This window comes from Gopherus evgoodei, chromosome 8, assembly GCF_007399415.2.
Source record: "Gopherus evgoodei ecotype Sinaloan lineage chromosome 8, rGopEvg1_v1.p, whole genome shotgun sequence".
Taxonomy (NCBI): Eukaryota; Metazoa; Chordata; order Testudines; family Testudinidae; genus Gopherus; species Gopherus evgoodei.
Genome location: NC_044329.1, coordinates 78296622 through 78322565, shown reverse-complemented (window position 1 = coordinate 78322565; position 25944 = coordinate 78296622). Strand labels below are relative to the sequence as shown.

Genomic DNA, 25944 nt, shown 5'->3' with positions numbered 1-25944 from the left:
CATATGGGAGCCTTAATCCCCTGCTGGGGGACTCTAGTTCACACAGGTCATTTCAGCATCATTCAGCACATTTCTGGTGCCCCTCAAGCAGGGGAGCCCCAAGTGGCCAGTGCCTGTGGCACTGGTTTGCAAAGCCGCTCACAGGGTGTTTGGAGCAGCCCCACAGCTGGTTCCTGATGGCCAGGGACTGGGCCCTTGAAGGCTCTACAGCAGCCTGCTCAGCCCAGCCAACAGGTGTCATAGAATCATAGAAGATTAGGGTTGGAAGAGATTTGAGGTAGTCATCTTGTCCAACCCCCTGCTCAAAGCAGGGCCAACCCCAACTAAAACATCACAGCTAGGGCTTTGTCAAGCCAGGCCTTAAAAACCTCTAAGAATGGAGATTCCACCACCTCCCTAGGTAACCTGTTCCAGTATTTCACCACCCTCCTAGTGAAATAGTATTTCCTAATATCAAACCTAGACATTCCCCACTGCAGCTTGAGACCATTACTCCTTGTTCTGCTATCCTCTTTGGAACCCTTCTTCAGGTAGTTGAAGGCTGCTATAAAATCCCCCCATACTCTTCTCTTCTGCAGACTAAACAAGTCCAGTTCCCTCAGCCTCTCCTCATAGGTCATGTGCCCCAGCCCCCTGATCATTTTCATCAGTGCTGGGTCTACAATGGCACCAGTGGCACTATGGAGCCGGGCCCATGCTCAGAAGGGATCCCAGCCTTCTCTGCTTGCACTGCACCCTGAGATAGGTTGACCAGATAGCAACTGTGAAAAAATGGGACAGGGGGTGGGGGGTAATAGGCACCTATATAAGAAAAAGTCCCAAAGAATGGGACCATCCCTTTAAAAACAGGACATCTGGTCACCCTAGCCCTGAGACCCCACCAGCCCACTGGCTCCCCCCACCCGACCCTGCCCACCACCTCTTGGCCTGCTTGCCAACGGCTCCTTTTCACTTCCTGGCCCCAACCACCAGCTTCTCTCTGCCCTTTGGCCAGACCCCAATGCACCTCCGGCTCCAGGCAGTCTCTGCTTTCCACCACCTGTGGGCCCCACCTGTCTCCCTGGAACTGAGCCACTTGGGACTGGTGCAGAAGCCTGGCCAGCTGGGCAGGGGGTGCGGCAGTGTGGGAGGCTTGGCTGGGCCCCTCCAGGCAAGTGGGTCCTGAGGGAGGCTGGCTGGGGCAGGCCCTGGCCTGGCTGATTGCACCACACCTGGGGCCAGAATGATTCCCCACCCCAGGAACTGCACTTGCAGCTCTGCCCGGCAGACAGTCGCCTCCCAGCAGGGTTGGTGAATGCGGCCGGAAGGCAGGGCATAGGGGAGGGAGTGCTGGGCAGGGGTGTTCTTGTGCAAGGTGCTGTGCAGTTGTGGCAGGGTTTTTTTGGGGGGGGCACTCTGGGCATAGTGAATTGGAGGGTTGTTCCAGCGTTAGATGGGGGGGAGTAGTGTCTGTGGCATGGCATGGGCCCACCCCTGAGGGGAAGGGGCATGCTAGCAGCACAGGACTGGGCAGGCCACCGTGCGTCTGGCACCTGCCCGTTTGTGAATAGTGCCCTTGCATCAGGATGGGCAGAGCAGGTCCACTCATGCCAGGCCCCACCCCCGCACCATGCTCTACTGCCCTCATGGGGGCCCATAAAAGGTTAATCCGGCCCTGATTTTCATTGCCCTCTGCTGGATTCTCCAATTTGTCCACATCCTTTCTGTAGCAGGAGGCCCAGAACTGGATACAATACTCAAGATGTGGCCTCACCAGGGAGGGGAATAATCACTTCCCTCGATCTGCTGGCAATGCTCCTACTAATGCAGCCCAATATACTGTTAGCTTTCCTGGCAGCAAGGGCATACTGCTGACTCATATCCAGCTTCTCATCCACTGTAAGCCCCAGCTCCTTTTCTGCAGAACTGCTGCTTAGCCACTCGGGCCCCAGCCTGTAGCGGTATATGGGATTCTTCCATCCTAAGTGCAGAAGTCTGCACTTGGCCTCATTGAACCTCATCAGATTTCTTTTGTCCCAATCCATGTTATCCAAGTGTCCATGTTATAGGAGGAGCACTGACTTGCGGTATGTCTGCATGGCCTGCAGAAACCCCACAGCGAGCCTCAGAGCCCGCAGGTAGTGCCAGAGTCTCGCTAGTGTCTCCTCACTGCACTAGAACACCCAGGGACAGCTAAGCAGGGTTCTGCTCATCTAGGGCAGATTCCCCTTATGGTGCACGTAGCCTCGGTACAGTAATCTTCACCTTACAGCATCTTCTCCACTCCTCTAAGCCTGGCACAATAGTTAGGCTCCCTTGAGGAGCTGATTATTCCTCTGCCTTCTGCATTAAAGCAAATCTAGAAATAACCCCCCATGTAACCCAAGTTCCATTCTGAGCTCACACACCAATACTCTTCATCTACAATGCCACCAACGATTTGGCAGACACGGTAGCACTGCTGGAAGAAGAGGTTAGCGGTGACTAGATGGGAGTTGCAGGAGGGTGTAGCATTCAGGCAGAAGTCTACAGGACATGAAGAGTTAGCAAGTTACTAGGTCAAAAGTATGGGTTAGGCTTTGTGGCTAAAATGCTCCCCATGAGTTCGAGCTCATACTCCAGTTTGGGTGGGGGTCTCAAAGTGGGGGTTAGGACCCTCTGAGGGGTCACAAGGTTATTAGATGGGGGGGGTCATGAGATTTCCACCTCTACCTTAAACCCCACTTTTCATCCAGCATTTATAATGGTGTTAAATAGACAGACAAACTTTTTTTAATTTATAAGGGGGCGTTGCAGTCAGAGGCTTGCTGTGTGAAAGGGGTCACCAGTACAAAAGTTTGAGAATCACTGCTCTAGTTAGTTTTCTAGCATGCTAACTGCTATTCATGACAACTTGTTTGGGAAAGGTCTAGCTGGAAATCAATAATCCACCACTACAGACTCAAACAACTCATTTTATTTTAACACATTCAGTTACTAGGGAGCATTCAGCACTATAAATATTTTGTTAAAACAAATGCTTTGTTTTCTATTTGTTTCATACATTACAGCTCTAGCTAAACATTTTATCAACAAAAGAAAGCCAACAAGAGAGGATTAAATAAAACCATGCAGGATTTTTTCAAAAATTTACACATTTTGCCTAATGACCTAAAAGGACTAAGTCACACATTTTTACTGTATTTCCCAGAAGCAAGGCTTAATTAGGATTCTCCCTTTCACAATCTATTAGTGACAAAACTTTAAGATTAGCTAAATTAGGCAGCTAATAGTAAGGGAACAGTTAAGTGACCACTACTAAATCTAATCATAAGCATTTCTAGGCTTTTGAGGTGCTAGAAATAGGGCAGAATTTGGCTCAAAAAATCTAACTTGAAAAGAAAAGAAAAAAGCATTCCACGCTATGTTCCTGGAATGTTGTGCACTACCAGATGGGAGAACAAGTTCAAGTCTCATTCCTAATGTACTACTCCAAGGGATCAGCAGATCTGAGAGGGGGTTCATAGAGGAGGTGCTGTCTCTGTCACTCAAAATCAATTCTTAGTCAAACAAAAAAAAAAAAGTGGTGTCAGTGTGCTACAAAGGAAGTTGTCTTGTACTTCGTTAGATTTGAAAAAACATTTCTCCAAATATACTTGGCAAAATTTACATAATCTGTATTTTAGTAACAAACATTCAATTTATGAAAGGGAATCTTTAGTAAGTGCAATACAGGGACTAGATAAAATTAATGAAATCTTGCAATTATCTTTGTCATTATTTGATCACAGGAATAAAACCATGCCCACACCAAGCAGTCTACTTCCAACATTAAAAACAAAATTGTATATAATTATGTAGCTTAATTTATCCTAGTCATTTATTTTATTACACAGAAAAGCTTTTGAGAAAACAATTAGAGGAAAACAATATACAGCACAAAAACTCCAATTTAACCTTTAAGACAATTAAAGAGGCTACATCCCAGGATTAAATACATAATCAATAGATCTAAACTTGCATAAAGCACACTTTCTGCAAGAAGTAAGTTACACACAGTTAAAGGGTGCTTTGATTCCCCCCTCTCCTCCTCCCTTCCCACAAACAGTTCATGTAGACCAATGACAGTTGCAGTGATATAACCCTGGAACCCCAACTCCCAAAAAAGAGAAATGAATGAGATTAGGAGGGAAGTAGCACTAACATAGTGGCTTGGTTGAAGAATTTGGGACTTGTTGTTACGTGTAAGTGGGATTTAGCTTCAGATTGGTGAAGGGCATACATGTTCTAAATACCACCTACTCCCCACTATGTCAATACATCGAGGCATATCTCGAGTGATCTGATGTTCACCATATACAATATGTCATTTAAATGATGGAAAAGCAGAGACATTCCTGCTTGCCTCCCAGAGATACCAATGCAAGCAATGATAGAGAAATTTAGAATTCATACAAAGCGTACACAAAAATGCAAATCTCAAAGAAGGACATATACTAATAATATAGTAATGCTAATTTTCACTTCTTCAAATCTTCCCTTTTATATTCCTCCAACTTTAATTGCTATTTTGGTTAAATACAGTAATCACTAATCAGGTAATGACTTGAAAAATCACTGCCTGGTTGTAATGCTGCTTGTAGAGCTAACAAATTCCCATGCCTATTCCAATTGGTACAAAAGTTATTTCTCTCTCCACAAAAAAGTAATTATTAATATGGTTCTCAATTAGGAACTAAACTAAATCTGTGCACTTTTAAACTATTCTTAGCTCAATAGTCAGTATTAATGTTTTTAGTCTTGTAGATTTAAACATATACATGTCAAGTAAATGTGAATCCTTGTCAACAGTCAAACTGTGGTATGCTTTGGATGCAAAGGATAAATAAAATGATCACAAGAAAATGCTATACATCAATACCGACCAGTAAGCAGCACACTTGGCACATAAGTTTTAAATAAGGTTCATTTTTTAAATTTTATACACAGATGACCCTCTATGGCCAAAATTCGTTTTCTTCTGTCAAAAGAAAATGTTTCTAAAATTGTTGCCTCTGCATTATCAGTGCCCATTCTCTTCCTTGTCCACCCCATATTTATCAAGTAATTGAATAAGTCTAGAATATTTCCTAGATATTTTAGTCACATATCTAAATATTTAAGGACTCAGAAGTTTACTACTAAACAACATTTATCAGTGTACCAAGTCTTTGAAAATAATGAAGACTAACTCAGTGGAATGGATTAAAAAGTTTATACATCTGACCATGCAAGAAAGCATTGTGATTTTTCTATGACAAAAATACACAAAAAAGTTCATCTAAATTCATTCCTTTAATCTACAAGCTCAAAGTCTATATAAAACTAAGTTACCAATTACCAGACTATGGCTTGATCCTGCTCCCACTGAAATCAATAGCAAAACACTTATTGACTTCACTGGACTACAGTGAGCTACTGATAGGAACTGCACTGAAGAGATCTATACCATCTAAACCACACTAGATAACAAAATGTTTTTGCAGTAGACAGACTGTATTTTTAAAACGCAAAATTCAGTCTGTGGATATATTCCTGGTGAAAAAAGAAACCAATAGCCTGTCTTAGATCCAGCATTAGTTTCCTGTAGGTTCAGAAGCCAACAGTACTGCACATGTAAAGCTGGCAACACAAGGGAACAAGAACACAGGTTTAATGCTTGTTTGTTATTCTGTTCTCTGGATGACACCTGAACATCAATTAATTCCCCAGGTAACCCAAAATTAACAGACATTATATCCTTTGTACGTGATCATACAATGTACAGCCCATCAACATCTATCTACTTATCTATTCTGATTTTAGTCACATTCTTAAAGTATCTGTGGCTCTTGAGCATCTAGTACACAGATTAGGAAAAAAACAGGCACATTCTGGCTACAGTTTAATTTATTTTTGACCACGTAATTCCACGTAAAATACACAACAATACATTGCACAATTTAAGACAGAAAATGGCATCACTCCTGTCCACATGCTAAACACAGTAAGAGCAATGCGGTACAGAAACAAACAGGATGAGCTAATATAATTTAAAAAATATATTTTTTTAAAACACAAAAGGCCTTTTGTATCATAATGAAAAGTAAACCAGGTTTTCATTCACATGAATTAAGCAGCTTACTAGCTATACCAATTAATCAGATTCCAATTAGTCTGTTTACTTAGAGAATTTTCCTATGGATAAAAAAGAAAACTACTTAAAAGTTACTCAACCGCTCAAATCCTATATAGCTACCTAACTAGTAGGAATAAGCACTTCAGAAGAAATTCAGAATGTTAAGTTTCTTTCTTGAAAACAAAAATATATAAATTTCTATATATTACCTTGATGGAAGCCAAAATATACTTAGTGATAATTTTATATTAGTCATAAAGAAAAATATTTTGCATTTCTTTAGATAATCTCAATTAGAAAACAGTTTAATGAACACAAAATATTTCATATAGTAGTAAACTGGTCTCTACGTTAGGAAAGAAATGTGCAGTATTTGACAATGCTGTCAGAGCTCTGTGCCTCTGGACAACCCAGGCCTTACTGTCACCATTTCTGGTCTTCTTTATAACTTGTGATGGTTTTCACCTCTGTGCAAAGTTTTTATGCAAAAAAGGTGGTATGTTTCCAAAGCATTAAGACAGCAGGCTGTTGTCAAAAGAAAAATGTATTAAGAGACATTTCTTTTCGCTTGCAGGATATAGCCTTTCGATTTGATAATGCCCCTGGTTTGAACAATGACTGAATACCGGAGAAGCCACAAGGGAGTCCATTCATGTGCCCGACTGTTCTGGATACTTTCCTGAAGAGCTTCTTGGAAACTTGCCTCACAAAGCAGTTCTAAAATTAGAAACAGGTATTTACATTTTAACAAAACAAAAATGTAAATAATTCCTTTAACTGTACTTAGTAAGAGGTTATCTTTTTGTTAAAAATGTGTTATTTATCTCAATAAGCAATGTGACAGCATGAAGTATATGGTCACATTGCTGGATACACACACACCTCCCCCCCCCCCCCCCGAAATTTCATGAGGCACAAACTCAAAAGTTAAAGAATTTATAGTATAAGAAAGTTTCAGAACATACTTCTCTCCTGCTCTAAGTAATAAACTGAACTGGCTTTACATAAAGTGTTGATTGAAATGACATTAATCATTGAAACCATTAGTTGAAGATACCAAAAATAAGATCAAGAGGTAGCTATATATTTTGGAGGAGAGAATTAAATGACAGTCTCTTGTTTGACATTGATTTTAGTTTAAAAGATCTAGATTTATATTTAGAAAAATGTAATATGTTTGACCAAATCCAGCAAGGTACTGAGCATTCTCAGTTCCCACTAAAGTCACAGTTAAGGGTGCTCAACACCCTGCAGACTGGGCCCTTAATAGTTATAAGTCTAAAGAGACCAGGTCATGTCCTGCACTGTAAATGCTTCCATTATTCTATAATTAAGGCACAATGCCCCTTATTAGCCAGCATAAGATTGTGAGGTAGGGAACAAATCCCACAAACCCCCACTCCACACCCCACCCTGCCTCCCCTCTCATGATAGTTATTGGTGTGTATGTATTAACTTTCAATTTATTTTGGTCTGCAGGTTGCAGTTGGGAGTTTCAGAGGATACTGTAGTTCCAGCCAGCAATTTCCAAGGGTCACCTGGACTACAGCAACTTTGCCGATATGTGTTTCATCCCTGATGAAAGACTGGTGGACCTGGAAATATGTCATGGGTATCCTGCTGGCTTTTGAAGTCATATTCAGTTTGTTGGCATAGGCTCTCTAAGGACTTATGCGGAACGGTTTGTTGACAAATCAGCGTGGGTTTTATTTGGTTTAGTAATGAGATATTTCTTGTACAGTATCACAATTCTGGGTGCTAGCTTCTAGCAGCAGGGGTGTTAACTCCTTTTCAGTAGGGTAGCTACTGGTTTGGTGGCCTTGATTTAAGCAGGCTGCTAAGCCCTAGTACTGTGATGCTTGAGCATCAACAAGGGGAAGGCAGGTAACAGAGAGAGCATTGATGGCACTGCCCATTTTCACTGTTCCAAGGCCAGACTGCCTCAAGAACTTACTCTAGTATGGAGTAAATTTACAGCCTCTTGCCCAAAAATTCAAGATATCTGTATTTGTCCTGGTTCCTGCCATTCACAAGTTTGCTTAAATAACGAAAACATATTTCTTTCAGCAGCAGAGGATTCCCAGGAGTTAAAGCATAGACTAAATGTAGCCCAGGCAGCTATAATTTTTCAACTCAGGCTCTGAATAAGAAGACGGGAGATTCCTTAAATAGTGGTGGAAACTATACCCTTTCTCACAATCCTCCATATGTTGAGCTTGCTACCTCTGCATTATATCCAACCTGCACCTGCATGAAAGCCAAAGCTTCTTGCAAAAACAGATTCCCTTGCAAGGCAACAAAAGAGAGCTGAAGATTCGTATTTTACAGTTTACATAAGCAATCAAACAAATTTAGAAGCGCAAGTACTAATTTTTACTATTTAAAAATTAACTAATGTATAGCATTTTATGCTGGCATATCCATTGCTCAAAATGTACTGATACTTATAAATGGCCCGGCAGTTTCTGAATTCCATTACAAAGTCTCATTCACTCCCAAATCAAGCTTCATCCAGGTACAGTATAAAGTAATTTAGACCATATTTAATAAGACCTTAAAGTTTCATTCTACTAGTCACATTTTTGTTAGCAAGATACACCAGGTAATTAAACACAGAAATAAATACCTTACTAAAAAAAAATTGATCTCCACTACACTTTTGCCTACAGCCATTTTAGTTAAACGGAGGAAGTGAAAGAAAATATCTTGTCCAAGTTATTTTAGTTTACAGTTCCAGCAATGCATTTGTCTAGATGTGAATAGGCTGAAACAGATTAGTCCAGATTCAAAGAACCACCAATTTAATATTTTAAGAAGATTATTTTATAACAGCATTCTGAGGAGATGGCACCATAGGAGGATTTGGAACCCAGAAGAGAAACTATGTGATTCCACTATAATGTAGTAATTATGTTACCAGGTCATCACAGATATTAACACACACTAACAAACTTTACATTACATTACAGGTTAAACAGGGCTCTCTCATCCTCTACCTTCAAACATACTATTTCAGGTTAACCAGGGGTATGTTGCTACAAAGGCTCTCTCATTGCCAGCTTCTGTGTGACGCTCTTCCATGTCTTTCACTGTTTTGAAGGGTACAGAATGACACTTGAGAGACTACATGCTTTGCTGGAATTAATAAACCATACATTTTAAACATGGTACAGTACACAATATTTTTAGACAAGGCATCCCTTCCCACTGCTTTATTGTTTTCCTATTACAATATCCCAGAAGTCCTGTTGTAGGATTGCTTTTATTTTTTTTCTTAAGGCAAGCACACAAGAACTTGAAGTCAATAAATGATATGAAGGTATTCATTTGAATCCTATGCACAGAGCATTAAAGGTTAAAAAAAGGTTGCACTCAAATTATTAATTTTGTCAAGTTCAACTACAGCCTTACCTTTTGGATCATTATGAGTCAACAGCTGGATGTCAAATTGTTTTGCAAATGCTGTGAGGTCAGGTGGCATCACACAACAGGAAGCTAAATTTACCTGGTTACTATGTGGTTTCACCTGAAAGAGAGAGATCCTTCAGCTGGAAAGGCACATTAATATGTTTCTTCTACTTTACATAGGTATAAGCATTCTTTACTGTTGAATAAAATCTGCTCTGTATGGTTATTTTGAGCATTTTGACTTGACCATTATTTTAGGCACCAAAAACTGAACAAAGCACAAGCCTGATCCTGCAAGATGCTGTCAAGCACACAAGTCCTACTGGCTGTAGTAACTGAACTCATCTCCTTGCAACACAAGGCACAGAATGATGACAGGGTCTCACTTCTGTAGACTCTGCATAATGAATAATGTCTGGCTTCTTGTCTATTGTGGTCATTAATATCAGCAGCCCTTTGTTTCAGTAAAACAGGATGGTAGTTCTAAAAGAAAAACACTAGACTACAAATAATGCAATAAATAATTAATTTTCATTCTTCTTGGGGATATAAATTTGCAGCTGTCCACACACCTAACTAGGGGCCTAATCCAAAACCTACTGAAGTGAAAGGGATTTGTCTCCATTGAATTCAATGACTTTGGATAGGGCTCTCACAAACAAAGAATACACACATTCATCATGTCAGTACATTAGTGACCAATGCTGGCCAGAGTAAGATTTTTTTCCCCCTCCACTTTACTTAAATAGGACAGCAAAAACAGTACAAATCAAGACTCTTACCAGGAACCATAAGGATACATAGTTATGAACTCATATCACTTTTACAGAGCTTGGAAGATTCTGAATAAACAAACAGTTAACATACACTAACAATAATATGATTAGAATGTAATTAGCTCAATAACAAGTACATGGCAGAGATAAATGGAGACTTGCATGATTTCAATGTTATGGAAGTGACACATTCAGTCTCTGGGAGAAGGTCAGTTACATTCCACAAAGAACAGTTCCCATTGTTTGATCCATGTGCAGAAGGCTACAATTTGCCTTGCCTTTACAATTAAGCTTGGTATTCTAATGATATCTTCCTGAAAGGAACTGTATCCAAATAGAGGCTAAAAAATGTAAAAAGATTCAGGTAATATTCCTGGGGGAATTCTGTGCCACTGCATACATGCAGAACTCATGTCCCCTGCAGATTTCTTTACTTCCCCACAGAAAAATGCCTTCTGACAGGAAAGCAAAGGGAAGCTGCAAGAGCGGTCACACGCCCCTCTCTAGCAGCACAGGGCCATCATTTCAGGTTCCTAGAGCAGCTGGCAAAGAGGTAAATCACTGCGGGGGGAAAAGAAGGGGAGGTGGCTGGGGACTTCCTGTCAGGTGGCTCCTACCCTGCTTGCAGCTCAGCTGCCAGTCTCTGCTGGGCAGGGCAGGACAGGACCGTCCTCTTCCTCTCCAAGGCTGAATCAGATCGACCCCCCCCAAACCTCCCTCAGCTGCAGGAAGCTCCACTCACTGTACCTCTGCCTCCTGTCCCCATCACTCCTCAACCACAAGGTGAGGGGCAATGTACAGGGAGCTGCTCCCCCATCTGCCCAATCCCCAGGCATCCAGACCACCCCATACCCAGACTCTTCTGCCAAGCCTCACCCTTCCACCCCCTGAACCACCCACTGAGCCCCCTGTACCTGAAAACCCACCTCACTGAGCCTCACCCTGCATCCAGCACCCACCACAAATCACCTTCCACTGCACCCCACCCCCCCGTGCATCCGGAACCCCCCCTGCACCTGGACTCTCCTTGAGCCCCACCCCTGCACCCAGACCATCCCCAGTTGAGTCCCCCACACCTATACCCCATCCCCTGGACTTGGACCACCCTGATGAGCCCCCTGAACCTGATCTCCACCCTACTGAGCCCCAACTAGGTGCACCCAGACCTCCACCCCACAAAGTCCCACTGCCCCACCACTTGGACCCGTGCTGAGCCTCTCATATCCAGACCCCCCCCCCTACTGAACCCCAAGAATCTTCAAAACTCATCCTTTGCCTTCCAATATACCTTTGAGAAACAGATTAGTGTAATCAATATTTTAATTTTAAAATGAAAGTCTTGTTTTTATAGCTGTTTTTAACTGGATATGTGGCATACTAAGAAAACAATAGTAAATACCATGCCTCAGAGCTACTATGGTTGAATAGTCTGTCCTTACCTGTGACCACAGGTACAGTTGCTCTAACAGTGTTTTATCTAGATCAGAGGTACCTATGGAGACAATCTTTTTGTGCTGAACTAAGTTCTCAAGTTCTCCCCAGTAAGGCTGTAAATACTCCAAAGAAAGATTAATTCCATCTTCAATAGGAGGTGGAGCAATGATCACAGAATCTAATTGGGTAACCCCAAGGGTAGAACATGCTGAGGGGAAAAAAAAATAAAAAAATAAGACAACTCACGCTGATAAGAAGATAAACAGTAAGCATGATAAGATATCTTTCAAAAACATAAGCATATACTCAGCTTTACGTCACTCATTTCTGAATCACCATTTTAGAGCCTCAAAGAATCTTTGTACCCAATGACAGCAACTGAATCTCTGTATCTAGCTAAGAATCAAATATGGAGCTAAAAACTGAATTTCAGATACAATCTTGTGGTGAAAAATGACTTCTTGAACAGAGTCTGTATCTCTTTATTCCTTTTTCATTATGAATACCTTTGATTTTACATCAGGATTGGCTGATTTATATCATCCTTATTACTGGCTGCAGTTCTGACCTCCTGCTCTAGCCAAACACTGGTAAAGGACCATAAAGAAATACTCGGAAGGGCTATTCACATGCACTGTGACTGAGGAGTTAATTGAAAACCAATACTGAACAGAATGGATCTGGACTTCACATGATTGTGATTAAAAGTAAGATTGTGCCAAAGTATGGGACATCATATACATTGGAGAATTTTGTAAACGTTATCCAAGTTATGGGAGGCTTCTGGGATAAACATGAATGAAACTAAAATCAGCTTAAACTGGCAGGCCACCCACTCATCTCTCTGAATTATCTGTTAAGTGCATATCTGAAAGCCTTCTAAATTACAGTGAATTGAAGCATAAAGGTAAATCTCATTTTCCTTCTGCTGCTAACAAACTCATGGTCACCTGGCATGCTACGAGCATATGTCTGCACTATGAGCTATGGGTGTGATTCTCAGCTCACATACACATACTTACGCTAGCTCCCATTGAACACATGCTAAAGAGAGTAGCGTAGTAGCATGGGCAGCAGCATGGTTAGCCATGCCAAGTACAAACCTGCTTGAACCTAGGGGCATGTACTTGACACATACAGCTTGTGACAATCCTCATTGCTACCCGTGCTTTGCAGTTACACTACTATTTTGACTCTGCTAGATCGAAGAGAGCTAGCACAAGCATGTCTACATGAATTGGGAATCACACTCCTAACTCTGTGTAGATGTACCCTCAAAGTGACCGCTTTCCACCCTCTGCTAACTTACCCAAATTAAGATACATTTGGAAGAGGACAATGTCCAACAAGAAAGGTGTAATTTGAATTAGATTAATTATGTATATTATTCTAGTTTACTTTGTACATTAGCAGAGCAGAATCTGTCAATAGTCGAACTATAAAAACAAAACTATAATAAAACTGAAAATGACTTTGAAATCTTGTTTACATAAAGGCTCGAAGGGGGCAATTGAAAAGAATACTATAATGGAATTAGAATATCTGTTCTTTCTCAATCCATTTCTGATCTGTAATTTTTATCTATGCCTGGTCTCCAACCCCTTTAATGGTTTTCTATGAAATGCTATTTGACAGTCATTAGTCAGATTTTGATGCCTTTGAAAAAAGTGGAGATATCAATTTAATTTTCCTTATTGATACTAGTGATATCTTCAGGGATTTTAAAAGTACTAAAGTTAAATTAAGTAAGAGATTCACCATCTGTAATGTCTATTCTTAAAAATCAAAATGCTTTTACAAGTGATTCCAGGAGTTTCACACTCATTTGTCAAACAAATTTTAAGCATCGAAAGACAAGAGACCTAGACATTTTCTGACCCTCAGGACTCCTTCAAACCCAATGAACTTTCAAGGTGGTAAAAAGGTCAGTGTTCTTGCTTACTTCCTTTAAGAATCTGCAGTACATGCTTAGCTCCTCTTTGGACAAACAAAACTTCAGACAGATGCTGTCAATATAACACCTTTTATTAGCATTATATTTTAGGGTACCATATGTCTGTATTTTCCTGGACATGTCTGGCTTTTTAGTTCTTAAATCATCGCCCAGGAGGAATTTTTAAATAACTAAAACATCCAGGAAAATACAGACATATGGTAACCCTAGAGGGGAGCTGCCAGAGCTGCAGAGTGGGGCTTGCAGTCACCGGCAGTACACAGAGAGCCCTCCACCCCCACCCCCCAACCCAACCCGACCCTAAGAGCCAGAGGGACCTGCTAAGGGGCAAAGTGGGGAGTCCTGGCAGTGCTTACCTGGGGCTGCTCCCGGGAAGCATCCGGCAGGTCCCTCTGGCTTCTAGGGTCGCGTTGTTGGGGGGGGGCGGGCGGGCTCTCTGCCCGCTTCCAGCACCTGCAAGCCCTGCTGCTCTGATCGGGCAGGAGGGAGCCGGTGCAGCACGCGGAGACCCCTTCCACCTCTGTGCCTAGGGGTCGCCCACGCTGCAGGGTGAAGAGGCGAGCAGGGACTCAGTGGCAGGTGGGGGGTGGTAAAGAGGCAAGCAAGCCAGCAGCGGGTGGGAGGGTGAGGAGGCGGGGCGGCGAGCCAGCAGCATGCGGGGGAGGGGTGAAAAGGCCAGCAGCAGGCAGCAGGGGTTGAAGAGGTGAGAGAGCCAGCGGCAGGTGGGTAGGCGGGTGGGGGTGAGGAGGCAAGCAGCGAGCCAGCAGCAGGTTGGGGTTCTCGGGATGGGCATGGGAGTTTCTGGCAGGGGAGTGAGGAGGTGGGTGGCAGGTGGGAGGAGGCGAGCAGTGGGTGGGGGACTGAGGAGGGAAGCAGCCTGCCAGCGGGTGAGGAGGGATGCAGTGGGGGGGCTGAGCGGGGAGGGGTGGGACCTGAAGCAGAGTAGGGGTGGAATGTGGGTGGGACTGACACCCCACATCCCGTGGAGCGTCCTCATTTTTGAATGTTCAAATATGGTAACCCTATATATTCGCTTTTCATAATATAAATTTTAAATTTGCTGTTGCAGCATTAATGTTACATTGCTGAAACAAGCATATACAATATGAGACATCAATATTGCAGTTTCTATAGTGTTCAGAACTAGGCAGGGAGCAAATTAAAACTGGAAAATATTTACTGTTTCAACAATCACCTCAGCATCAGATAAGAGAACCAACTACACATCTTATGCCGAATAGTGTTTTGTTTGTTTGTTAATTATTTTGGTATAAAGCGACTTTATTCCTGCAAATAGATCCACAGAGATGGGCTCTTGTACTTACCAGAACAAGGGGCTGTGCACACAGATCCAGTTGAAGTTTGGGGATCTAAGAGTCTATATTATATTTAATCCATTAATATGAACAGAACCAACATTTAAATTAGAACTTAATTTAGTTATTTTGGCCGTTTTACTTTTAAGAGTATTACAACTCCTAGAGAAATTGCAGAATAAATCAAGGCAAATGTAAAACTCCACTCTTCAGCACAGAGGAAGATAACCTAAAACCCAAGTATTACAAACTGAAGAATTTTTGTAACAATCAGAAAGTAGAAAGCATTGCACATAAGTTTCAGTTTTGCACTTACCCATATCAACTGCATCTCTGATTGAAGAAGAGTTTGATCCTGCGATGAACAGTTTTGCTGCACACCAAAGAAATGTGAGTTAATAACTAAAACCAGCTCCTGCTATTAGAGAATATACAGTAAAATGCATAGACCAGTTACATTTCCACTATGTACTAGCATTGTATCAATCGTACATTTTGGCAAGATCTAATAAAAAGTGCTTAGGACACATGCCAGCCTCTTAAGGAATTGAGAGATGTTTAAAAGTGGTGTTCTAAAAGGTGAAACTGAACTGTAGTTAGTATGTTTTGGAGATATTTTCAGAAGTCTCTTAAGACAGGAGGTTACCTAATAAGGGTAGTCTCTCGTACAGGTGAAACGGAGAAGTAAGTGTTTTGGTACTTTAAGCAACAATCATAATGACAAGTTTGTTTTTAAAACAGTTAACCTCATAGAACCAACAGACCTCCCCCCACCAACTTACTGAAGCTCAAAATTTAACATCTCTCTCTATAGTTTGACCTTTCCCCCTTAAATTCATCATATTCCATTGGATAGATCATTAAAAAACAACAAAGAGTACTTGTGGCACCATATTGACTTCATCCTGTTTATAATAGCCCACTTTAATTGATTTGTCTCAACCCCTCACTGGGTAAGGCACTCCCATCCTTTCATATACTGCTATACATATATATATATACACATATATATGTATATATATATATATATGAAGTGGGTTTAGCCTATGAAAGCTTATGCACAAAGAAACGTGTTAGTCTATACGGTTCCACAACTCCTCATTGTTTTTGCTGATTCAGACTAACAGGACTACCATTCTGTAACTTGGATACATTATAATAGAATTGCCTCCAGTGTTTTCCTTAATTACAAGATTTTAGTCATTTTTTTAGACAACCCTGGTGTTAAAGGAAAAAGGAGGCAAAGGTTTGCAAAAATGCATTTAAAATCTGCTTGGGGAAGGTAGAGTAATTAAAAACTGTATAGAGTACCAAGACATGTTAATACAGGTCTTTTCAGTGAACAGCAGAGAAATCCTGAGTCATCCTAAACAAAAATATGAAAGTTTGTACTGCTGTCATCTGGCTTATCAGGCACTGAAGGGTAACATTTATGGATATTCTGCTTTTAATAACAGCACATGGGTCCTTTCTATAACATTATCTGAAGATTTATCCTTGGACTGCCCATGAGGGTATCTATATAAATATTATGTGCACTCACACACTTTCAAAAAAAAAATAAAAATAGACCCTTGGGTCTAGCAAAGCTAGTTACAAAAGTCTTCATGCCACCTGGATACTCCCCAACAATCCTCAGAGATGCCAGGAGCCACTTCATCCCCAGTGCAATGCAGGAAAGCCTGAAAGCTTCCTTAAGAACTACCTTATACAGTATGAACACCAATTTAATTAAATCCTTTTAGAAACTGATTTAATTAAGTCAATGAAACTCCCTGGTGTGGGCTCTCAAACTGGTCTATGAGTGCCTTACTCTGATTTAGCTCAGGGCTTGTCTACACTACAAAAATTAGGTTGGTTTAATTTAGATCGACCACCAATCACTGCGGTAATTCAGTTAGCCATTGATGTCCACACTACCCTCCTTCTGCTGGCGGTGCACATCCTTACCAAGAGCACCTGCACCAGCTTTAGTGGGGCACTGCAGTACACTGACAGCTGAGTGTGGGGTTCACAGGTGGAGCCCCTCCACCTACCTTGAGGCGACAGCCAGCACTGTGAGCCTGGCTGAGGCTCAATTTCACAGCTAGAACCTGCCACAAGTGAAATTTACATTCTTGCCAATTTCATGGCTGCCTCAGATCAAAGCAGCAGGGGCTCAGAGCCAGAGTCGTGATTTAACAAGAATGTCAATTTCATTGCTGATAGGCTTCCTGCTTTGAAACTGATCCTCCGACTGGGCTCACAGCTCAAGCTATCAGTCTGGGGTGGTGTCACGGAGTGTGGGGGAGTCCGGCCCTGCACCCCTCTTCCTGGGACCCACAGTGACTCTTAGCCAGCCAGCCAGCCAGCCAGCAAAACAGAAGGTTTATTGGACAACAGGAACACCCGGTTACAGCAGAGCTTGCAGGCACAGTCAGGACCCCTCCCCTCCCCCTGGGCTTTCAGGGTGCTTGGATCCTAGCTAGGATACCCTGAATTCCGCCCATACAGCCCCAAGCCCAAACTCAAACTGCTTCCCTCCTGCCATTCCCTTCCTTTGTTCCCCTTCCCGGGCAAAGGTGTTGACCTTTCCCCTCCCTTACCTAGCTCAGGTTACAGGCCCTGGCATCGTCCATCCCCTAAAGTCCTCCCCTGCTCTCCCACTCCCCACACAGACAGTCCCTACTGCATCACATCTCTCCCCCCCTTCGAGACTGAACTGAGCGGGGTCACTCTGCCCAGTGACCTGGGGAAGTTCAGGGCCCCCTCTCCGGGACAACGCATCCGCTGTCAGGTTGGCACTTCCCTTCACATGGACCACGTCCATGTCATAGTCCTGCAGGAGCAGGCTCCACCTCAGGAGCTTGGCTTTGGCTCCTTTCATCTGGTGCAGCCAGGTCAGGGGAGAGTGGTCGGTGTACACGGTGAAGTGTCGCCCAAAGAGATATGGCTCTAGTTTCTTAAGGGCCCACACCATGGCCAGGCATTTCTTCTCGATGGCCGCGTAGCTTTGTTCCCGGGGTAGCAGCTTCTTACTCAGGTACACGATGGGGTGTCTCTCCCTCTTTTCATCCTCCTGCATTAACACCGCCCCCAGTCCCGTGTCTGAGGCATCAGTGAACACCATAAAGGGTTTGTCAAAATCTGGGTTTGCCAGAACTGGGCCACTAACCAGAGCCTCCTTCAGCGCCCGGAAAGCCTCCTGGCACTGCTCAGTCCAGATCACCTTGTCTGGCTTCCCCTTTTTGCACAGTTCAGTGATGGGGCCGGCTATGGCACTAAAGTGGGGCACGAACCTTCGATAGTACCCCGCCATCCCAATAAAGGCCTGGACCTGCTTTTTGGTTTGGGGAGCAGGCCAGTCTCTGATCACCTCCACCTTGGCTGGTTCCGGCTTCAGGCAGCCGCTCCCCACCCGATGGCCCAGGTAAGATACTTCAGCCATCCCCACCTTGCACTTCTCAGCCTTTACTGTTAACCCAGCCTTTCGGAGTCGGTCTAGGACTTGTTTAACCTGGGACATGTGGTCCTCCCAGGTCTGGCTGAAGACGCAGATGTCGTCAATATACGCCACGGCAAAACTCTCCATCCCCCTCAGTAGCTGATCCACCAGGCGCTGGAAGGTGGCCGGCGCTCCCTTGAGGCCGAAGGGCAGGGTCAGAAACTCATAGAGCCCCAGAGGGGTGATAAAGGCCGATTTCAGCCTGGCATCTGCGTCCAGCGGCACTTGCCAGTAGCCTTTGGTAAGATCCATAGTGGTGAGGTACCGAGCACCTCCCAGCTTGTCTAGGAGCTCGTCAGGCCTGGGCATAGTTAGGCATCAGATACGGTGATGGCATTGAGCTTTCCATAGTCCACACAGAACCGGATTGACCCATCCTTCTTGGGGACTAGCACCACTGGCGAGGCCCAAGGGCTGGAAGACGGCTGGATCACCCCCAAAGCCAGCATGTCCCTGACCTCTCTTTCAAGATCCTGGGCAGTTTTACCAGTGACCCGAAAAGGGGAGCATCTTATAGGGGCATGTGACCCGGTCTCCACCCGGTGGACAGTCCAATTAGTGCGTCCAGGCTGGTTGGAAAACAGCTGTCGGTACAGATGCAGCACCCCTCTGATCTCAGCATGCTGGCCCGGGGTCAGTTGCTCAGAGAGGGGAATCGCCTCCAGGGGGGAAACCAGCTTTTGTCCCAGGGAATAGATCCACTAAGGGGTCATCTCCCTGCCCCTCCCAATGTCCACACACGGCCAACACCACATTCCCCCTGTCATAGTATGGTTTCATCATGTTCACATGGTACACCCGACGGTGATGTGCCCGGTTTGACAGCTCCACCACATAGTTTACCTCATTCAGTTGCTTGATAACCTTGAAGGGCCCTTCCCAGGTGGCCTGGAGTTTGTTTCTCCTCACGGGGATAAGAACCATCACCTGATCCCCGATGGTGAAGGCACGGGCTCGTGCTGTGCGGTCATACCAGACCTTCTGCCTCCTCTGGGCTCGGGCCAGATTCTCCCTGGCCAGGCCCATGAGCTCAGCTAGTCTTTCCCGGAAGGTCAGGACATACTCCACCACTGACTCTCCCTCGGGAGCAGCCTTCCCCTCCCATTCGTCCCTCATCAGGTCTAGGGGCCCCTTAACCCGCCTTCCATACAACAGTTCGAAAGGTGAAAACCCGGTAGATTCCTGGGGTACCTCCCTGTACGCAAACAGCAGGTGAGGTAAGTACTTGTCCCAATCTTGCGGATGCTGGTTCATAAATGTTTTTAGCATCATCTTCAGCGTCCCGTTGAACCTTTCTACCAGCCCGTTGGACTGGGGGTGATACGCTGAGGCCCAGTTGTGCTGGACCCCACATTTCTGCCATAAGGACCGGAGCAGGGCCGACATGAAGTTGGACCCCTGGTCCGTTAAGACCTCCTTGGGGAACCCCACCCGGCTGAAAATTGTCAGCAGCGCATCTGCCACTGTGTCTGCTTCGGTAGAGGACAAGGCCACCGCCTCGGGGTAGCGAGTGGCAAAATCCACCACCACCAGGATGTATTTCTTCCCTGACCGGGTCGTCTTGCTGAGGGGTCCCACTATGTCCATGGCCACCTTCTGGAAAGGTTCTTCTATGATGGGTAAAGGCCTCAAAGCCGCTTTCCCCTTGTCCCGGGCCTTCCCCACCCTCTGGCAGGGGTCACAGGATTGGCAGTACTGTCGGACATGGGTAAAGACCCCAGGCCAGTAATAGTTCTGTAGCAGCCTCTGCCTGGTGCGCCGGATTCCCTGGTGCCCTGCGAGAGGGATGTCATGGGCCAGGTACAACAGCTTGTGACGGAACTTCTGGGGAACCACCAGCTGCCTCCTGATCCCCCATGACTCTACTTCCCCTGGGGGAGCCCATTCTCGGTACAGGAACCCCTTCTCCCACAGGAACCTCTCCTTGCAACCTCTCCTCATGGTCTGTACTGCACTAAGGTCAGCCCGGTCCCTGTGCTTCCGCAAGGAGGGATCTTTCTGCAACTCGGCCTGGAACTCAGCAGCTGGGACAGGAATGGGGACCGGCTCTCTCTTGCTGGCTGGGTCTGAGGCCGCAGCCTCTCTGCACCGTGCCCCTGGGCGTTCCCCGCTCCCTGAGTTAGGGTCCTGCACCTCGGGTCGAGTACCTTCCCCGTTGTCGGGGAGCAGTGCCATTTGCGACTCTGACTACGAGTCACGACCAGGGCACTCTGGGTGTTACTAGGCCAGTCCTCAAGGTCCCCTCCCATTAACACATCAGTGGGCAAATATTGGTGTACCCCCACATCCTTGGGGCCCTCCTTGGCCCCCCATTTCAGGTGTACCCTTGCCACGGGTACCTTGAATGGGGTCCCGCCCACACCCATCAGGGTCAGGTAGGTGTCGGGCACCATCCGATCTGAGGCCACCACCTCGGGCCGGGCCAGCGTCACCTCTGCGCCCATGTCCCAGTACCCAGTGACCTTCCTCCATCCACTTCCAGGGAAACAATGCACTCTTTCCGGAGGGGCAGCCCCGCGCCCACACGGTAAACCAAAAACCCGGAACCTGGAGCATCCACAGGTGGTATGTTGCCAACCCCCCTTTCCTGGGAATGTAGCCCCTCCTCCGATTGGGTTTTTACCCAGTCCACCCTCTGCGGGTTGGGTCTGCTTGGTCTGTCCCTGAGCTTGGGGCACTGGGCCCGTATGTGACCTTGTTGGCCACAGCAATAGCAGCCCATATCTCGTGGGTCCCCTTGAGTGGGTCGGAGGGACCTGCCGCTGGATGTTCCCCTTTTGGGGGGGGTTCTCCATAGGCCCCCTTTGGGAGGTCCCATGATGACTCTCTCTCTGCATTGAGGTAGGCCTGCTCCTTCGAGACTCCTCCCTGCCATCCCCTGCCCGACTGTCCACAAATTGGTCGGCCAGCTGGCCTGCATGCTGCGGGTTCTCCGGCTTCTGGTCCATCAACCACAGCCTCAGGTCGGACGGGCACTGCTGTACAGGTGCTCCAGTATGAATAGGTCAAGCAGGTCCTCTTTAGTTTGGGCCCCAGCTGTCCACTTGCGGGCATACCCCTGCGCCCGGTTGACCAGTTGTAGGTATGTGACCTCACAGGTTTTAGGCTGGCTCCAGAACTTTTTCCGGTACATCTCAGGAGTCAGCCCAAACTCGCGGAGCAGGGCCTGTTTGAACAGTTCGTAGTCCCCTGCCTCCGCCCCTTTCAGTTGGCTGTACACCTCCACGGCTGTGGAGTCCAGTAAGGGGGTGAGAACTGCGACCCTGTCTGCAGGGTCAACCCTGTGCAGCTCGCAGGCATTCTCAAAGGCCGTCAGGAAGGTATCTATGTCCTCCCCCTCCTTACGCCGGGGCAGCAAGTGCTTATCAAAGCTCTTTGTAGGCTTGGGTCCCCCCTCACTCACCGCAGCCGGAGCCTCACTGCTCCTCAGCCGGGCCAGGTCAAGCTCATGTTTACGCTGTTTCTCCTTCTCCTCCCACTCACGCTGGCGCTGGTTCTCCTCATGTTCACGCTGGTTCTCCTTCTCCTCCAACTCTCGCCTCTAACTCGAGCTCTTCCCGTCTCAGCTCCCTTTCATATTCCAGCCGCCTCCGCTCCACGGATGCCGAGCGTTGCCAGGAGGATCCCCTGCTGGGGGGTGAGCTTCGCTGTGAGGCTTCCCTGCTGGCCGGGGGTGTCACGGTGCCCTCGGTATACACTGGGCTCCTCCCCGCCCTTCCCCTACGCCTAGGAAGGGGGGGTCTCGGGAAGCCCTCGTCCGCCGGCTGACCACTCCCAGCAGGGACAGACACTGGTGCCTGCGCTGCATCTGCTCGGCTGCTTCCCTCAGAGACAGGGCTCCGTTCATTCATGCGGTCTCCCTGCTCCAGCTGGGCAATCAGCTGGTCCTTGGTGCGTCTCCCTGGGCGCAACCCCCTCTGCTTGCACAGCTCCAGCAGGTCGCACTTGCGCTGCTTGGCATACATCTTCCTGCTGGCCACTCACAAGCCGGGGTGCTCGCCGCTCCCCACGGTTTCCAGGGGGACCCCTAGTGCACCAGCCCTTCGTGAGGTCACCACCTCTCTGCCAGGGTCGAGCTGCCGACTCCTTCGCCCCTGGGACCGCTCGCTGCAATCCCCCGGGGGACCCTGTTACTGCAAAGTCCTTCTCACTGGGCACACACTCCCAGGGGTTAGTCACCCCTTCGTTTTACTGCTCCCCAGTCACTTACTGCAGAAAGCGCCGTCCACGGGGTGCAGTATATCCCACCGCTGCCACCAGTTGTCACGGAGTGTGGGGGAGTCCGGCCCTGCACCCCTCTTCCTGGGACCCACAGTGACTCTTAGCCAGCCAGTAAAACAGAAGGTTTATTGGACAACAGGAACACCGGTTACAGCAGAGCTTTCAGGCACAGTCAGGACCCCTACCTCGAGTCCTTCTGGGCTTTCAGGGTGCTTGGATCCTAGCTAGGATACCCTGAATTCCGCCCACACAGCCCCAAGCCCAAACTCAAACTGCTTCCCTCCTGCCATTCCCTTCCTTTGTTCCCCTTCCCAGGCAAAGGTGTTGACCCTTCCCCTCCCTTACCTAGCTCAGGTTACAGGCCCTGGCATCGTCCATCCCCTAAAGTCCTCCCCTGCTCTCCCACTCCCCACACAGACAGTCCCTACTGCATCACAGGTGGGGATCCAGCTGAGAGTCTGGCACTGGGCTGATAGCTGGGGGAGGGGCAGCTGTGAACCTGACACCAGGCTTAATTTCACAACAGAGAGCCTACCAGCAGTGAAATTAACATTATTGTCAATTTCAGGGCTCCAGCTGTGAGTCTCTTCCTCCCTCCCAGAGTAGAGAGAATAGCAGCCATGAAACTGACAAGAATGACAGCCAACCCCCCCCCCCATGTAAGTGACACAGCCTCAACGGGGACACTGCATCACCCAACTACACCTCTACCCCGATATAACACGAATTTGGACATAACACAGTAAAGCAGTACTCCGAGAGCTGGGGGGGGGTGGGGGATGCACACTCCAGTGGATCAAAGCAAGTTCGATACAATACCGTTTCACTTATAACGCGGTAAGATTTTTTTTTGGCTTCTGAGGACAGCGTTATATCAAGGTAGAGGTGTATATCCACATAAGTGCTACATTTTTTATGGAGGTGAAGTTATGATGTCAGTGTAGCAGGCCACTTACTTCAGCAGAAGCAGAATTCTAGCATAGACATGATATAATTAGGTAGACATAAGCTGCCTTATGTCGCCCTAACTCTGTAGGGTAGACCAAGCCTCAGTTTCATTAAGAACTAGGAGTATGTCTACATATAAACCTCTTCAGCTCCTCAGTGAAGACATTACCTGCACCATCCGGGTGGGGGAAGGTGGAGGTCTCCCACCAGAGTAGGTACTCCACCTTCCCAAGAGATAGAATTCTCCCATCGATCTAGCACTGTCTGCACTGCATCATTCAAGGGTGTGAATTTTTCATACTCCTGAGCAACAGAGTTATACCAACCTAACTTCCTACTACAGACCAGGCCTAAGGATTTAGTTCAACTGCTGCTCAAGGTATATTTACACCAGCCCCTCGCAGCAACACACTCAAAGACTGTTCCAGCAGCTAAAGATTGCTGGAGCAGTGCTATCCCACATACCCTATATCAATTTAGGGCTTGTCTACATCAGAAAGTTGCAGCGCTGGTGAGGGAGTTACAGCGCTGCAACTTTGAAGGTGTACACATCTGCAGGGCACCACCAGCGCTGCAACTCCCTGTTTGCAGCGCTGGCCGTACTCCCGTTTTGTCTCGGGTGTAGAGGATCCAGCGCTGGTGATCCAGCGCTGGTAATCCAATGTAGACAGTTACCAGCGCTTTTCTTGACCTCCGTGGAAGGAGGAAGCCTCTGGTAATCAAGCTGGTTTCCTTTCCCGGTTTGCTCTCTCGGTCCCGGAGCCACCCAGCAAACCGCAGGGAAGGAGACCTGCTTGCTCGGGGTTCCGGGACCGAGAGAGCAAACCGGGAAAGGAGACCAGCTTCGCCGCGGTTTGCTCTCGCGTTCCCGGAGCCAGCCAGCAAACCGCAGGGAAGGAGACCTGCTTGCTTGGGGTTCCGGGACCGAGAGAGCAAACCGGGAACGCCGCGGTTTGCTCTCTCGGTCCCGGAACCCCGAGCAAGCAGGTCTCCTTCCCTGCGGTTTGCTGGGTGGCTCCGGGACCGAGAGAGCAAACCGCGGCGTTCCCGGTTTGCTCTCTCGGTCCCGGAACCCCGAGCAAGCAGGTCTCCTTCCCTGCGGTTTGCTGGCTGGCTCCGGGACCGAGAGAGCAAACCGCGGCGTTCCCGGTTTGCTCTCTCGGTCCCGGAACCCCGAGCAAGCAGGTCTCCTTCCCTGCGGTTTGCTGGCTGGCTCCGGGACCGAGAGAGCAAACCGCGGCGAAGCTGGTTTCCTTTCCCGGTTTGCTCTCTCGTCCCGGAACCCCCCTTGAAGCCGCCCAACAGCGCTGCAGTGTGGCCACATCTAACACCACTTGCAGCGCTGGTTGCTGTAAGTGTGGCCACTCTGCAGCGCTGGCCCTATACAGCTGTACTAATACAGCTGTAACAACCAGCGCTGCAAAATTTTAGATGTAGACATGGCCTTAGTTACATGAATGCAAATCTCACCAGCCTAAGAGTGTTTATCAGGAAGTTGTACCAATTAACTAAATCCATTTCTAAACCAATGTTGTTAAATCAATACAATTTGCCCAAGTAGACATGACCTGCCTGAGACAGAGAAATCAAATGACTTGATCAAAGTGAGTTAAAAAGATGGGAATGGAATTCTAGTATTTTGAATCTCATTGTATATCTACACGGGGATAAAAAGCCCTGGAGCATGGCTGCAGCTGGCCTGGGTCACTTGCAGGGCTTGAGCTCAGGGGACTAAAAATTGCTGTGTAGATGTTGGGAGGGAGCCCAAGCTTTGGGATCCTCCACCCTCTCAGGGACCCTGAGCTTAGGCTCCAGTCTGAGCCTGAACCTCTACATAGCAGTTTTTCAGACCCAGAATCCAAGTCTCATCAGATTACTCAGTATGTCCTTTTCCAGAATTTCTCTTCCTCTCTCATTTCCACTCTCCTCTTTTCCTCCTCGTCCCATCCCAGAAACACTCTTCTCTATTTACTTAATATTAATGAAGAAACTTAAGCCCTGCTCCACCTGAACAAATCCTGCTATCAAACCAAAGTAAACAAGCCTGCTAGCCAGAGTAAAGCTATTTAGTTCTTTTAAGTTCCCTAAATTTAAAGTATATTCTGCAAAGCAAGAGTACATTTTTTCATTCCTTACCTGACACTTTCAATTCTTCCCTTTCTTCAGGATTTATCTTTTCCATTGCTTGATCTACAGTACATTCCAGGACATCTGGCATTTCCTGCAGTAAATACATAACATTTAGGAGCAGTTTGTCAATATTAGAAAGTTAATAATCTTCTGAAGAA

General features: G+C 46.5%; 1 protein-coding gene across 2 annotated transcripts in view; it reads right to left on the bottom strand.

Annotated features, from left to right (window-relative positions):
- Positions 1 to 2913: 2913 nt before the first annotated feature.
- The window catches only part of GCLM (glutamate-cysteine ligase modifier subunit), a 31325-nt gene continuing 8294 nt past the window's right edge, over positions 2914 to 25944 (bottom strand). The window contains exons 3-8 of one of the 2 annotated variants that reach the window (XM_030571903.1): positions 25793 to 25877; positions 15320 to 15376; positions 11739 to 11941; positions 9527 to 9641; positions 6742 to 6832; positions 2914 to 6640 (exon numbers count right to left, since the gene is read on the bottom strand). In XM_030571903.1, the coding sequence (XP_030427763.1) occupies positions 6628 to 6640; positions 6742 to 6832; positions 9527 to 9641; positions 11739 to 11941; positions 15320 to 15376; positions 25793 to 25877 (564 nt within the window). In that variant the 3' untranslated portion in view covers positions 2914 to 6627. Of the gene's footprint in view, positions 6833 to 9526; positions 9642 to 11738; positions 11942 to 15319; positions 15377 to 25792; positions 25878 to 25944 lie in introns of both variants that reach the window. The other variant, XM_030571902.1, reaches the window with a different exon arrangement.